General features: G+C 38.9%; 1 protein-coding gene across 2 annotated transcripts; it reads left to right on the forward strand.

Moving 5' to 3' along the window:
* The first annotated feature begins 4,269 nt into the window (after positions 1 to 4,269).
* Positions 4,270 to 16,934, forward strand: gucy1a1 (guanylate cyclase 1 soluble subunit alpha 1). Of its 2 annotated transcripts, XM_006787142.2 has the most exons (8): positions 4,270 to 4,728; positions 4,949 to 5,016; positions 5,790 to 5,878; positions 5,984 to 6,699; positions 7,980 to 8,465; positions 10,296 to 10,439; positions 14,395 to 14,549; positions 15,262 to 16,934. In XM_006787142.2, exons 1-8 carry the CDS (start codon positions 4,489 to 4,491, stop codon positions 15,398 to 15,400), a joined length of 2,037 nt encoding a protein of 678 aa, XP_006787205.2. In that variant the 5' UTR covers positions 4,270 to 4,488; the 3' UTR covers positions 15,401 to 16,934. The 2 variants fall into 2 exon arrangements, with proteins under 2 accessions (XP_006787205.2, XP_006787206.2); XM_006787143.2 differs by lacking the exon at positions 4,949 to 5,016.
* The last annotated feature ends 519 nt before the right edge of the window (positions 16,935 to 17,453 follow it).

The following is a 17,453-nucleotide window of genomic DNA, read 5'->3' on the forward strand; positions in this document are numbered from 1 at the left end:
TATCTGGTGTAAATACTGGCTTGCCAATAATCAGCTGGGCTTCAATATGCAGTAAGGCTGAAATGTAATTATGCTGCCTAATGGCTTTCATATTTGCTGCTATTACAGTTTGCTGATAAAATGTTTCTTATTTCCACTTGTATGACTTCAGGCTTTAACAGTGTAGCCATAGATGGAAATATTGGAGGATTTTATGCACGGAAACCAGATTCCACAGAATGGAGGAGCTGGACTTTCTTCCCTCTTTTTCCAACCTCTTCTAGGTACTTTATTTTATTCTATTAACTGATATCCTAATGACATCATAGAGCTCTGCATGAGCTCTCTCTCCACCTTCCCCAAATTTCTAGCACAGACAACCAGAAGTGAGATCAATCTCAGTTCAGTCCTGTGATCATTGAGAGGATGAATGAGATGTTGAAGATATCATGTCATCTCTTATTAGCACCTCTTCTTTCTCTGAATTTGGATCCTTAATCATAACAACTGCACTTAGATGGAGAGCCATTTTCCACTTTCCCCTGTCGCCAAGGTGTTACTTGAGAACAAACAGAGCGAGAAACAGACCTGCCTGCTGTGTCAGTCAGCGCTTCTCATTTTATCTGAAAGATGTGTTGAAACCTGGTGGTTACTCCCTCAGTGCAAACAGGGCTCCTCTGAAAGAACACACTGATAAGACACAGAGTAAAACAAAGCCCAGATTAACACTGAAACTTTTCAGCCAATCATGACAAAGATGTTTGTTCATGCCAGCGCAGCTGGTGCTCTCTCCACTGGGTCCTGGTGAGAGGCAGCAGCAGCTGTTACCTCTGAGGTAGCAGATGGGTCACGAAGACCTGGGGAAAAAGATCTGCTTCAAGATGTTGCCCTCCAACCCCATATCAGTGCCCTGAGAGGCAAATGCAAACGAGCAATTCACTGGCTGGATAGCTGTGATAGAGGCTATATTATTAACTTAAAGTGAATTAGAAGTCGTTGCTCTGGACTTGTTGTAAAGCATGATCTTGTTTCAAGCTAAAAATGTCTGAAAAAAATCACACAAACGCTGCTACATGTTAAAAATATTATTCAATTGGTCTCCATTAGAGCTGCTTTTAAGTAAATTTGCTTGTAAGGGGGCGGGGGGGGGGAGTGTTTGAAATGTTTGCTAACTTTTGTGAGCCGGCCTTTGAATGGAGTGGTTTTACTCACCTCAAAGCACTTTTATACAACAGCAACTTTAACAAAAAGTTAATTGTCTTTCCCAAAATATCTTCATCATGAAGATGGAGGAGCTTGGGATAAAACAAACCAAAACAAAATTAGGAAATGAGCCACATCCTGAGTCCTGTGGCTCAGGAGGCTTATTCATCAGAACTCCACAACTGGGTGCAATAATTTTAAGTTAAAAGTTAAAAGTCATTGAAAGTCTTTAGAAACTCCAAATGTAATTAAAAAGATTTGGTTCTCTTTCTTAAATCATATCTACAGGGGTCTAAAGGGTCAGAAAGCCATCATTCTTAAGAAGTGTACATTACAGCACCGCCAGACCAACACCTACAGTAGTTTTAAAGATAGTCTGCACATTTAGGACTGTGTGGTTTCAAAATGTTTTATCTCATTCGTGAATAAATTCACGATCAATGTTTGGGTCTGTGTTAAATGACAGGTTTTGTTGTATTCATGACCAAGATTGGGTGACTTACAGTACTGTTTTTTTTTGTTTGTTGTTGTTTTACAATTATAGTAAAACAAAATCAGTTGTTTCACTTAAAAAGAATTCTATAAATTTTAAAATGTGGGCAGATTCAGTGATAAAGTAAACTGGACTGAACTAAAATACCGTCGTTGTTACGACTACAGGAGCACATTCAGAAAAAGAAATCATTCCCACCTGTGGCCGTCAAACTCGATGGCTCCTCCCCATGACTAATCATAATTACAGACTGAAACCTGGATTATTCCACTTTCCATTTTCTTTTATATGAAGAACATAACTTTAATTAACTTCGGAGTATTGATTTAATATATTTTAATTATTTTTTTAAATAAATATTTATTCTATTTTTCTGCATTTCGTATTGTGATTTTGTTTGTGTAAAATAACTAAAGTCAATTGATTTATTTTAAAAAGGCAAATAATGATATTTCTATTCATTAGTACCTTTCTGTATTGACTGATAGTAGATGCTACAACGTTAAACAGATTGACTTTATTTTGTATAATATTATTTAACCTTTACACAAGCATGATACTGCGATTCTTGAGATTAAGAGACACCTATACACATAGCAAAAATCCACAAAGTGCATTAAGTCTACCAAATATGCAATAGATAAAGAGGAACATACTCAAATCTGTCAACTTCAGTGGCAGTAAAGCCTAAAACATCAGTAAAAGTGATTGTCCAGTGGTATTAATGGTACTGATTTGCAGCCTCAAGAAGCTGCTTTCAGGTTAGTTAAAATCATCTTAAAATTCACTGACTTTCACTTAATTTATTTTTATTTATATTTATTTATTTTATTTATTTATTTTATTGCATGGCCAGATGTAGCTAATAAGCCACTATCTGCCTGTATCACTAACTTTAGCCTTACTTCAGAGCATCCATGCTCTTGCCATTTCAGTTAAAGTACTATAAAACTGTCACATGTAACATAACTTGCACATTTTAAATGAGTAGCTTTTTTAAAATTATTTCTCTCCCCCCTCCCCCCACCCCCTTTTTCCCCCTTAGGTTGAACTGTTAAATTAATTACTCTAGTGGGGCGCCCACCCTGGGGCCTGATGAAAGGGTTCCTCCTTTAATCTCTAACCTATAAACCTTTTGTTTTATATGGTAGCAACATCTTTGGTCTTGACCTTAAAAGAAGCTCAGGGTTATATAAGAGAGAGTCCCTGTGAGAAACAAGAAAAGTCCCATGTGACAATACTATTCATTATTTAAACTCTCGAAATTGATTTATGGTGTTGTAGTGAAATTGCTTGCTTTTCAGACCAAACATGGCCAACAAGCATGAGTTTAGCCTTGTCATAGCCAACAAAATCTATTTTTTTCCACAATTTTTTTAATAAATGATCATCTAACATGTCCATTCCTTTCTGCGCCTTTCCCCGACCTTCAGTAGAACAGACCTAATTAAACTCACACAGGATAACATCTTCTGTCAAAATGTGATGTCATGTTGCTCAGACTTCATTTATTTACAAGACTGAAGCACATTTGTGTTTTTGTAAATGTGCCACTGTTAGACAGCTGCTTCATGAAACCCTTGAGTTATCTGTGGTTGATGTAGCCTCGAGCAGAGATGAGGAGGACTCACTTGTTTTTAACATTAGTCCCTTTCAGCCAAACTGGATGCAATGGCATCAGTTAAGTTATCTGTACAGCTTTATAAAACGTGTATAGGCATGGGTGTGAGTTAAACAAGTTGGGGACCATCTTTAAATCATTGTGCTGCTCATAAAGCATACAGTCTTCCGCTTAAATGAACTTTTGGTTCAATAGTTTGTGTAACGATTGCAAGTTGCGGCACCACAAATTGTTTAAGAAGACTTAAGACCCTGTAAGAGTTGCAGTAATGACATTCACTCTGTCAAAACAGATCAATCGGAAATTTACTGCCTAAAATGTAGAAATGGTTTTTAAAGCACTGTTTGTGACTCAAACTTCAATTCTCTTCATGTATCTGACAAAAAAGCTTTGGAAAGTGTTCTCGGTGAGGAGAGCTTTAATGCGATGATCCTGATCATGTTACTTATTTATTTATATATTTTATGTTGGATAGAAAATTATTCAAACAATTAATTTGTCCAACAGCTGTAAGTTACAAAATGCTTAGGAAGGCTTAAGTCGTTGGTTCGAAAAGACAGGGCAATTGGCTGCATTGGCCTGATCCGAGTACAGCTGATTGTTCGTACAGGAAATACTGGTGAGATTCTGGAATGAATTAAACATGTGCAGATAACATGAGTGACACATACATTAGAGTAAGCTATGCGAGATTTGTAATGCCAAATAAGATAATAAATGTAAAATGAACACCTTTCAGCGCAGAGCGGGGATATAACAGAAGTGTGGTTAATATAATTATAGGTTACTCGTTTTATTTGATGGTTCCCCGTCGGGCTAAAGTGAAAAAAAAAATTTTTTGCATGCGACGAGTCGTCTGGAAATAATTTCTCATTGCTGATAGGTTGCTTGGCTACACCATCCCCACTTGCGCATGGATTGGCTTAGTGCTCTTGCCCCCCTCTAGTTCCTCATTGGCTTTTGGTAATGATAGTTCCCTGCCATCATTTGCCCATGCTGTTTTCAATAAATATTGTATGTGGTCTCTGGCTTTGGTGCCGATCATGTGAATCGGCGGGTTGAGAGGAGGAAGGTATCCTGAATGAGCACATCAGATGATGGAATTTCCCCCAGAGACCACAACTGCTCGTCCACAACTGTCTCCCTCCGAAATTAGATAAGAGAGAAGCGCCAGGAGGTTACAGCCGGGAAGATGTTCTGCGCCAAGCTGAAAGAGCTGAAGATATCCGGAGAGTGTCCGTTCTCTGCCAGCGCCAAAAATAATGAGCTCGGAGACTTTGAGGAGCGCTCAACTGAGACGGCGGATTTATTGCCTGTTTCCAAGGACGTGCACGGAAAAACAGGTGAGGGTGTACCTCGAAAGAAGACAAGCAGAGCCAAAGTTAACCTGCATACACTTGGGGATAGCATCCGAAAACTGGCATGTCCCGAGGTGAGTTATAAATGCATTTCTTACTGCATTTATCGCATCTATTTTTATTTTATTTTATTTTTTTATTTTTTGCCTTAAAGCACAGACACCATGCCCCTGTGTCCGCTTGAGACAATGAAACAGATAAATCTTATGCTATAAATATTAGAGCCTCTGTAATTGACCTTTAAGTATTCCCAGACGCTGACCTTTAACTTGCTTTGGGCACTCTGTGATACAGTTTCAAAGGCTGCACACTGCCCTCCAACGAATGATGACACTATCAGATCACAGCAGGGACTCTGAAAGGTAACTGGTGTTTTTAATTTCAGCTGCCACCAACACATAAATAAAAACACTGCTCATCCTATCAGCCGCAGTCTGTGAATTATAGGTCTAGCCCACAACTTTCACCACAGCATGTATTCCTTATGATAAAAATAGTGAGGGTGAGATGTGTGATTTGTTACAAAATACCTTCTGGCACTCTCACTACTAGACTGATACAAGGAGTTGTGATACAGACTCCGGCTGCTATGGATACCTGGAGAAAAAGTGAAAAGCCCTCCCAAATGAAGGGCACATTAGATTGCTATGGAAAATATCACATGCGCAGTGACACTAATGCGTAGTTTTCACAGTAGGGTCACGGTCTGATGAGGAGCTAAAACGATTAGTGTATTAACCAATTAGCTGAAAATTAATTTGGAACTATTTTTGGTGATGTTTTCCCTCATTTTTAATGCATGTGTACCGATTGTTACCTTGCCGCAGCCTCTTAAATGCAAGGTTTTGCAGTCTTTGTGGTCACACGTCATATATATGGATATAGAAATATAAATATGGAAAAAGAATCTTTGGCTGTTTGTTCAGACAAAAAAGCACGTAGAAAAATGCCACCTAGGAAGTTATAGCAGACATTTTCCATTTTGTCTGGGATGTTACAGACAGATGAAAAGGAAAATCAATAGTTAAAATGATCTTGTGGACAATTCCAGCCGAAGTCTGATGTGTCTCAGTGACTGTCTACTGAAAGTGTGTTTTTTATGTGTGTCTGACTTTGATATTTGTTGACTTTCCAGTCTAGCAATTTCCTGTTCACATCACCAGAGCTGTAGCAGTGAACCAGAGCATTTATTAGAGATGATGAACATTCATTCTGTCAAAACAGGTAAAGACAAATCGGAATCTTATTAGCCAAAACATGTTAATGTTATAGGGGGGTTTTAAGCACTGATTGTGAATCAGATCCCTATCCTCTTCACGTATCTAACAGGAATCCCGATAGAAGCTTTGAAAATTGCTCTTGGTGAGGAGATTTTCAATATGTGTTACGAAGAGGACAGCCACATTTTGACGGTGGTGGGGGGAGCGCTCCACGACTTCCTCAACAGCTTCAATGTTTTGTTGAAACAAAGCAGCATGCTGCCGAACCAGGATAGAGGAGATTGTGTAAATGAACCTTCGGTACTCTGCTTAGACAAAGATCCGGGCCTGCTTACTGTCTATTTCTTCAACCCTTGCACCACCACTGAGCTCTTTTTCCCAGGAGTCATCAAAGCTGCTGCCCGCCTGTTGTACAACACCACTGTGGATGTGGTGATGGACCTCCAACATGGCAGAGACACCATCTTGCAATCCAGTCCACAGCCCAGCCTCCTGTACACGGTTGTAGTTAAAGATACAAAAAATCTGAGCCCCAGTCCGTTGCGGGCTACCTCAGCTGGGACCCTTCCTACCTCTCTCTTTTCCACTATCTTCCCTTTCCATCTGATACTTGACCAGGATCTGGTTCTGGTGCAAGTAGGACACGGGCTCAGGAAAAGACTGATCAGGAAGGATGGACTCAGACGGTTTAGTACCTTCCAAGACCACTTCGCTATTGTGTCCCCCCAGATCAAATGTACCTTTCAGGGTATCCTCACTATGCTAAATGCACAGTTTATCATTCGGATAAAGCATGGAGTCGCCACCACAGATAACACAGGAAAGGTATGTTGATACATCTGTGAAATTCCTTGAACAGTAACTAGAGAGACTAGAGAGGCTGAAAACATTTTCCCATCATCACCTACATGTTTAAGGGACTTGGGTAGAAGAGGGGAAAAATGGGCTGCTTATAAGCATCGTAGCTTATTAGTGGTGTACTTGGGTGCACTCGGCCTGAGGTAGAGATCAACATTATACCCCCAGTGGAGATCAGAAGGAAATGTCAAACCATTTTATCCATCAAAGCCACAGCCATGCTCATGCTATTTTTGTAAGGGTGCACAGCCATCAGTTGCAATGAGAGGTACTGGCAAGTAAATGTTGCATGCTATAATGAAACTTATTCAAAGATGCTTCCACTTAATACCATGTGGCACTTGTCCTCCAGTGGTAGATTTACAGCTAGTGAACAGGGTCCAATTAAAACAGGTAGAAATCAGCAAGTGGGCGAGCCAGCAAGTTTCACAGTCTCTTGCATCTTGGGTCAGCAATTTGATACTTATATTCCAGTCAGCAGAGATAGCACATTAACATAACTTGAATTATCTGATACGTTAAAAAAAAGGAAAAAAGGCCCACTCCTATGGCTCCACAAATCAAATTTTCATGTTCATTTATTCTAACAAATATTTAATAATTTATAGTAGAGAGAATATAAACATGAGAAATCAAAAGCATTCAGTGCCATTGTTGGGAAAGCTGTCTGTCTATGAAAAATAAAGAATAAGCTGTCATTTAGGGGAGAGAAATTTTAGCTATTTTCAGACAAAATGAATGAAATCGGAAAATTGTTGAGAAGACGATGTCAGATCTCTTCAAAGGCAAACAAACAAAAACACACAAACCAAAGGCTTGCAAAGGTTTTTATTTAAACACCCCACATTTTTATCTTTTGAAGTCTTGACTGTGAGACAGATTGACCAATTGACCGGCTTACATACCCTACATAAATAAACCTTTCAGCTTTGTTTAAAACTGTGGCTGATTGCAGCTGTACGCAGCTGTCATTTTATTTTACTGGAATATTTACATCTCTTGAGGGAATTAATTGTGTATACATTTGATAAAAACCCCACAGCATATATATATATATATATATATATATATATATATATATATAATTTTGGCTGTGGGAAATCTGTACTTATTTTTTTAAAGAAAAAAAAAGCATCCTACAGTACAAATGCACAGAATATTTTAGCTGTAAGGATCTCATGGCTTTTAATAACAGTTTTGTTAAAAAAATTTCTAAATGTTTCTCATCATTTTACTTTTCCTTTTAGCACATGGACCTTAAAGGTCAGATGATTTACGTTTCAGAGTCAAACGCCATCTTGTTCTTGGGATCGCCATGCGTGGACAAGCTGGAGGAGCTGACAGGTCGCGGCCTCTATCTGTCAGACATCCCTATTCATAACGCTCTCCGTGATGTAGTCCTGGTTGGCGAGCAGGCCAAAGCACAGGATGGTTTGAAGAAGCGGTTGGGAAAGGCCAAGGCAGCCTTGGAGCATGCACATCAAGCTCTGGAGGAGGAAAAGAAGAAAACAGTGGATCTCCTCTTCTCGATCTTTCCCGGCACTGTGGCACAGCAGCTGTGGCAGGGTGAAACCGTCCAAGCCAAGAAGTTTGACCATGTTACGATGCTCTTCTCTGATATTGTGGGCTTCACGGCTGTTTGCTCAATCTGTACGCCCATGCAAGTGATCACCATGCTCAATGAGCTATACACCAGGTTTGACCACCAATGTGGAGAGCTTGATGTGTATAAGGTAGGTTAATATATATTGCTGAGCTGAGCTGAGCTTTTTTTTTTTTTTTTACAGTGAACATTCACACATGCTTTCATGTCTGCACTGCACAAATGTTGGGAAACCACTCAGGTGTTAACAATGCTGGATCATTGTCAAGCTTTCAAATTTGTTATGGAAAAGTAAGTGACATGGTACAATATTAAGCAAGACTCAACATCAAGATTGAACATCCTAGCATTTTTTTTTTAAAAATAACAAAAAATGCAGTTTATTAGAAAGTCGTTTTGCTGGCAAAAATTTCAGACTTATAGATAGGTGACTTCTTTCTTTATGAATAGCCACAACAACAATTGTTATTTTATTAATTCATTATTGGTTCATTAATTTTTATGTAAGTAAACTCGATCTTGCTAGGAATGTAAGTGTGCAAGTCAGTTGTAAGTACTCAGTTTCTGTCTTTTGTAAATCATTAAAATCCTTTTCTTAACTCCCACGTAAATTAAGGTGTACCTTACCTGTTTGTCCCCCATGACCACACAGCTGTGCCAGCAGCTTGAATAACTTAGATGTAATTATACAGTAAAATAATATACACATACTATACACACAAAACTCAAAGACAAAGAACTGCCCCTGTAACCCATTTGATAGAAGAAGAGCCTGTTGAAGCTCTTTCTGCAACATCCTGGGCCACCAGGATAAGTATAATATACATACATTTATATATAAATATATGTGTATATATATGAATAGGAGGCTACAAAATGCATTAAATGCTTTCACAACATTTTGAACAAAGTAATACCATTTTGTGTACAAAGGACTGTAACTCAACCAGCTAGCCAAGTGTCTTGCATAGGCTGCTAATCTGCAGGGAGGCTGGATAATGTAATCAAACTGTCGTGGAAGCATAACAGAGAGAGGAGCGCGTTTGACAAATATCTCGTAAAACGCTAGGAAGTCAGAGGTTCCTTGAGGACCCTGTTTCCACTCCACATGTGTGAGCCTAAAAATAGTTTTACTTTATTCCAGCCACATAGCAGCTGAGTGCTCTCCAGTTCAGATTTACACAGAATAGAAGAAGAAAGGGGAAAAACGCTGGACTTTTTAATAAAGTACTACAGTATTACAGTTTAAGTTTTATTACACTTTCTTGTCTTCTGCTGCACGATGGAGGCAAATTGTTGCAGACTGTTTAGTGAATATCCATTTTACATTTATCACTCTGTCTAAAGTTTGTTGCCTTCATGTCAAATGTATTCTTAACAGTTAAATATCATAGTCTCAGATTAAAAAAACATAGGGTCCATATTTTCTTTTGATCACACCAGTCACAACACCATTGACCAAGCTTCAAGAATATTACATTTATATATCAGATGAAGATAGCTCATATTGGAAGACTTACTAATGCATTGGAAATGAAAATAAAGGACTGGTGAGTAAAGTAAGGGTGGGCTACTTCTGCTACGTCTTACCCATTATTCATGGGTCAGACCACACACATCTTTAAAGTTTAAAACTACAAACCTAAACACGTTCACAGCTATCACATAACTATTGCTTTAACAAAACGTGCCTGCTTACACATAGATAAACACACACACACACACACACACACACACACACACACACACACACACACACACACACACACACTGCTACTGCTACAATATTAATATGCACCAATGTCGCGGCTCATAGCTTAAATGTGGTGTGCCACTTTAAATGTAGCAATAAAGCCCTTGACATTGAGTAGGAGAAGACATAAAAAGCTCCTGAAACAATGTATGCCGTTTTATATTTGTCTTTGTTGAAATAATTTTAACAATCTTCCGCTTTATTCAGGTGGAGACCATTGGTGATGCATACTGTGTAGCTGGTGGCTTGCACAGGGAGAGTGACACTCATGCTGTTCAAATTGCACTCATGGCTTTAAAGATGATGGAGCTTTCAAATGAAGTTATGACGCCAACGGGAGAACCAATACAGGTGAGGGCCAAGCACTAATTACTGTACAATTCTTTATTCAGTCAGATTATGTAACTTCCAACAGTGTCAGAGTGTTTTTATTTGGACAGTTTTAAGAACAAGAAAAAGAGAACTATCACTACATTGTTGCTGTTACAAAATGTTGTTTATTATAATTTGAATATAAAGCAGATAATGATTTCACACAATAAGTAATGCTTTAATGGCTTCCTGCACTTTAAACTGTTGTCACTATTATTGGTGGCTTTCCAGTTATTGTCCTTATCTGCAGAGAACTTGGCACAATTAACGAACAATGACGTTGACAGCCACTACTGTCACTGTATCAGTGAGTCAGACAATTTAGGGGTTTTTTCAACATGAGTCTAATCTATCAAAACAAGAATGTGAATCACAAAAGGAAAGTGTAACATCTTTAATAATTAGGTGACACTTTCTAATCAGAGTACAAATTATAATGTTTCACCAACATCTGACTCAGGATGATTTAATTGTGTGTCTCTGTGTCTCTCTTGACTGCTGGTTGCTCTTAGAAGTAGTTCACACAAAACTTATCTTCTGTTAAGAAATGTTGATTCATGCACTCTACAGAAGAAGTTTATGTATGAAGCTAGCTTGATTTCTATAACAGAAAAGTGTATTCAGGGTAATGTATTTCTATATAGTGTGTAAATGCATTATTAATTGAATAGCCTCACATTTCAGCTATTTGGTTGCATATTAAAATATGAAAGAATTAACTGTGAATTATTCATCCTTAACTGATTAGCTCTATTGACCTTGAACTAAAAACCTAAATAGATACACATCTTGATCGAATGGCATTGATTCAAGATTCATTCTGCATTAATTTATGTATTAAATATCAGAAATAAAATAAGTTAAACATTACTTAATTTGTACTCTTCATAAGATGTTACAAACTGCACGGCACATTACAGCACAGGATTTATTACACAGAAAGAATTGTATTCATAAAAGTGAACTGTCTTAGATATTTGACTAAATACTCTGATATGTAATTATGCATGTCTGATGATGATAAAACTGTGTGGTGTCTTTGCCTTAAAAAGTCCTAATTGGCCTAATAACTGTCAGAATCAGCCAAACCAAACATGTGTAAAGTCATGTCATTAACTTCCACGAATGCCAGAAATGCCATTCAGGATGTTTCCTCAGTGGTTACTTGGGAAGGTTTTCATCCCTCTGAAAACACCAAAACATTATTCTGTAGCAAAATTATACCCATACAATATTGAGAAAATGTTATGCTGAGGAATTAGATTTTGTTTCTAATATATGAAAAAAAAAATATATATATATATATATATTTTTTTCATATATTAGAAACATATACACACACATATATATATATATATATATATGTGTGTGTATATGTATATGTATATATGTATATGTATATATATATATATCTATGTGTATATATATATATATATATATATATATGTGTGTGTATATATATATATATCTATGTGTATATATATATATATATATATATATATATATATATATATATATATATATATATATATATATATATATACATATATACGCAACCCATAACGGCAATGCTCAGTGGCTAGTGGATCTGGGGGCAGACCATAGCGACCTCCCTGAACAGGGTCCAGTAACCATCACAGTGGCAGATATCCAAGAAAGGGTCTCCAGTATGAAGAGTCCAGGGCCCGACATGGTTCACGCCTACTGGCTAAAGAAGCTGACTGCACTCCACGAGCGTCTGGCAGCACAAATGAACCAGCTGCTAGTTAACGAGGGACACCCGGAATGGCTAACCGAAGGTCGGACGGTCCTGATCCCCAAGGACCCCAAGAAGGGACCAGTCCCCTCGAACTACTGACCAATAACCTGCCTCAGTACTACATGGAAGCTCCTGTCAGGCATCATATCGGCTAAGATGAACAGGCACATGGGTCAATACATGAGCGGGACACAGAAAGGAATTGGCAAGAATACCAGAGGCGCAAAACACCAGCTACTGGTAGACAGAACAGTCAGCCGAGACTGCAAGACCAGACTAACCAACCTGTGCACTGCCTGGATTGATTACAAGAAGGCCTATGACTCAATGCCCCACAGCTGGATACTGGAATGCCTAGAATTGTACAAGATCAATGGGACCCTAAGAGCCTTCATCAGGAACTCAATGGGGATGTGGCGTACAACACTAGAGGCCAACTCCAAGCCCATAGCACAAGTCACCATCAAGTGTGGGATCTACCAGGGAGATGCTCTGTCCCCACTGCTGTTCTGCATAGGCCTGAACCCCCTCAGTGAGATCATTAACAAGACTGGCTACGGATACCGACTACGGAACGGAGCAGTTGTCAGCCACCTCCTGTACATGGATGACATCAAGCTGTATGCCAAGAGTGAACGAGACATCGATTCACTGATCCACACTACCAGCCTATACAGCAATGACATTGGAATGTCGTTCGGGCTGGAGAAGTGTAGTCGGATGGTAACAAAGAGAGGGAAGGTAGTCAGAACTGAGGGGATTGAACTACCAGAAGGCAACATTGCAGACATAGAGGACAGTTACAAGTACCTGGGGATCCCGCAGGCGAATGGGAACCATGAAGAGGCCGCTAGGAAAGCTGCAACCACCAAGTACCTGCAGAGGGTCAGGCAAGTCCTGAGGAGTCAGTTGAACGGTAAGAACAAGATCCGGGCCATCAACACGTACGCCCTGCCCGTGATCAGGTACCCTGCTGGGGTAATAGGCTGGCCAAAGGAGGAGATAGAAGCCACTGACATAAAGACAAGAAAGCTCCTTACCATGCATGGAGGGTTTCACCCCAAGTCCAGCACCCTGAGGCTGTACGCTAAGTGGAAGGAAGGGGGCCGGGGACTGGTGAGTGTCAGCACCACAGTCCAGGATGAGACAACGAACATCCAAGAATACATCACGAAGATGGCCCCAACTGACAGCGTGCTCAGTGAATACCTCAGGCAGCAGAAACCCAAGAAAGAGGAGGGAGACGAGGAACCATCATGGAAGGACAGGCCCCTGCACGGTATGTACCACCGGCAGATAGAGGAGGTGGCTGATATCCAGAAATCCTACCAGTGGCTGGACAAAGCTGGACTCAAAGACAGCACAGAGGCACTAATCATGGCAGCACAAGAACAAGCTCTGAGTACAAGATCCATAGAGGCTGGGGTCTATCACACCAGGCAAGACCCCAGGTGCAGGCTGTGTAAAGATGCCCCAGAGACAATCCAGCACATAACAGCAGGGTGCAAGATGCTAGCAGGCAAGGCATACATGGAACGCCATAACCAAGTGGTGGCATAGTGTACAGGAACATCTGTGCCGAGTATAACCTGGAAGTCCCGAGGTCAAAATGGGAAATGCCCCCAAGGGTGGTGGAGAATGACCGAGCTAAGATCCTGTGGGACTTCCAGATACAGACGGACAAAATGGTGGTGGTGGCTAACCAACCGGACATAGTTGTGGTAGACAAACAGAAGAAGACGGCCGTAGTGATCGATGTAGCGGTTCCGAATGACAGCAATATCAGGAAGAAGGAACACGAGAAGCTGGAGAAATACCAAGGGCTCAGAGAAGAGCTCGAGAGGATGTGGAGGGTGAAGGTATCGGTGGTCCCCGTGGTAATCGGAGCACTAGGTGCGGTGACTCCCAAGCTAGGCGAGTGGCTCCAGCAGATCCCGGGAATAACATCGTCTACCAATATTTGTAAATCTCACTTTTCCCAAAATTAAAATTACATTGGCTTCTTGGTAGGTCTCTGCATTTGTTACTGTATTCAGATGTTACTTTCACCATAGGTGATGAGTATAGCAGCATGAGAATGAAGGCAGGAATGGGTGTCATCGTGCACACAACTGCGTGCATGTGTAAGACAAGACAAGCTGAAACTTGAACTAAAACATCTCATTTTCTTCCTAGATGCGTATCGGCCTCCACACCGGTTCAGTACTCGCTGGTGTAGTTGGGGTTAAGATGCCTCGCTACTGCCTTTTTGGGAACAATGTCACATTGGCCAACAAGTTTGAATCATGCAGCCAACCTAGAAAAATCAACATCAGCCCCACAACCCACAGGTGATATAACTCTGCAACTCTGTAGCTCATAGTCACATGTCACTGTCTCAAAACATATAATCTGAAAAAAAGCTTCAAAACAACTGTCCACCAAGCTAAATATTGTATGTTAAAGTGCCCGTATTATGTTTTTTCTGCATGTAAAAGCTTTGCAGGTTCAAGTAAGTCCATCCCAAAAAGAGATATTATCTCCCATTGAAAATGCTACCCTTTAACTGCTTGAAATGTCCTGTTTATCATCCAGACAGTTCTGCTGTGACTTATCTACATTGCCAGGTAACACAATGACAATTACCTCCTACAGACAGACTCACAAACAAAAAGAATGACCTGCTACCTAGTTGGCAGCTCTTACGGGGCCACGCTGCTACTTATAGACTTATGAAAGGTGACCACTGCCTCATTTTTATGAGACAGACTGACCAATCAGAGCAGACTAGCTATTACTGGAGCTAAAGAAAAGCCTTGCAGAACAGAACAATAACTGTTCAAAGTAAACCTATTCAGGCAGAACCCCCCAAATAAAATTGCATGCCTCTCTTTCTGCACAGTATAATTTGTTTGCACAAGTGGTTGTTGCAGATAACAAAAAACCCAAAGTGCTCTTGACAGGAAACTTAACATTTGGATGAGCACTGTGTTTCCTCTTGTGTCAAATAATTCGCCACGTTGTTTTGAGATCCATCTTTTATCTGTGTGCTCTTTGTCCCAGATTGCTGAAGGGTCGCCCAGAGTTCGTGTTTGTTCCCAGGAGCAGACAGGAGCTTCCGGCCAACTTTCCAGACGACATCCCTGGAGTTTGTTACTTTTTGGAGGCGTCTGTCAAAACTTCAAAACTGAATATGAAATGAAGTCATGTGACAGATCCCAAAAATGTTAGCTATGGAGTAATATAAACCTATCTAGTGAACACAGTGCAACAACCTTGTATATCTTGGTTTTGGTTGAGTTGATGTTGATGATAGTGTCTTCGAGTCAAACTCTTGCAGTTGCTTAATTACAGAGATGTCAGTTTACTGTCAAACATGAGTCTTGTCTCTGTACAATTATCCATTTGTACAGTTGTTGTAGAAACTTACTTCATCTTTCTTCCAGAATGAGTCATCTGCGCAAACTGATATGATATAAAAGTAGCTTTCATTTCTAGCTCCTGCCAGAGATATAGAAGTGCTGTCAAGAGAGGACTTTGGGACTGTTGTTCTAAGACTGTTGTCTGTAAAAATAGTATCAAATGTATAGTAAATGCACCAAAAAGCATACAAATTTTTAAAAAGAGTCATTAAAGTTTTTAATCTTGTAAAATGTGGCTATGTTACAAAAATACATTTTTGATATGATGACCTGTAAATGTCTGACTACCCAGACTAGGTACCTGGTAAAGCAATGTGTCCCAGAATTACATACAAATAATAAAAATAAATAAATAAAAATATATTCTTTAATAACATATAACACAAACAATTAAACTATGTTAAGAGTTTAGGATTAAACCTTTGAACCAATGAAGCAATGCCGAGCAGATCAAGGTGCCTTATGCAAGCTCTACAGGCAGGATCATATGTTGGTTTACAAACAAATGCTTTTATTTATTTTTATTTTTTAGTAAAACACAACTAATAATTTCTTTCTGGGTCAGACAAAAAACATATGCACTGTTTTTTAGGTGTGTTGTGTAACATAAAGCATTCCTAACTCTCAGTATCTTAACATAGGTAATGTTTGTGCATACTTTTAGTCTTTTTCCACACCTCACATTTATACTATATTTATTACATGAGTTTCACAGCACTCCTTTGCTACAGAGGGAATATGACACGGCCAGAGTACAATGAATGTCACCCATAATGATGTGCTTTAACCATTATTGTAATGTAATCAAAGGGCAATAAATATTGACAAACAGTTTTAAATGAATGACTCTGTAGCACATTGCATTGTATGAATAATTGTCATCTTAAGTTATTGACATATATATGATGCAGTACATGCATTGAAAAGTAACTAGAGGCATTTACTCAATTACTTCTTTTCTGTATCATTTCAGGCACTTTTATTTTACTTGAGTGTTTTTAGTCTAAATTTCAGAGTAGAATAATTCCCTTTTTACTCCAGTACATTTATATGATAACTTCACAAAAATTAATTCCAAGGCAGAAACACATATGAGCTTCCTAAATTTGGGATTACAAAAACTATTTCTTACTATTCAGATTCATGCTCATTTAAATATTGGAATTGTGATATTGTTGGCTAATATGTATGTTTTAAATAAGACGTTGTCTGATAGCTGATACTTATACCGCTGATTTTTGTTTATTTTTTATGTTGCTATTAATCCCTGTTGTGTAAACAAAGAAATTATTATAATAAATAACTATTAAAGTCTTTCAGTACATTATCATACTGTCTTGAAAGAGAATACATTTTGTTCTATTACTGACCAAACTGCATGTAGGCGCTGCATTGATAAATAAAAAAGAAATAAACATCCAACCAATGCCATTGGTGTCCTGCTAGTTCCAGTGTTGGGTTGATAAATCGCTGCATCACTGCTTAATGAAATATAATGACTTTATCAGACCAATAGCATATAACATTTTTAAACTTTATGTGACCAGCTACAGCATTAAAATGCTGCATGGAGAGCAACAAAAATATTAGGTGCACATGTAAAGTGAGGATCATTTTAAAAATAAGACCATGAAAGAAATTAATCTGGATCTGTGTGTAGCTGCAGAAAGAATGAACACAACCCTGATGTGTGCTAGACAGGTTAAAATACTAACACCTTTATAAAATACAGAGTTATTAGGAAGTATTTTGCTATAGGCAACACTTATTATTCTTAATCTTAATATTAATTATGTTAATATTTCATTACTTATAGCCTTGTTTAGTAGAAAC

The sequence above is a fragment of the Neolamprologus brichardi genome, chromosome 6, assembly GCF_056152115.1.
Source record: "Neolamprologus brichardi isolate AB-2024 chromosome 6, ASM5615211v1, whole genome shotgun sequence".
NCBI lineage: Eukaryota > Metazoa > Chordata > Actinopteri > Cichliformes > Cichlidae > Neolamprologus > Neolamprologus brichardi.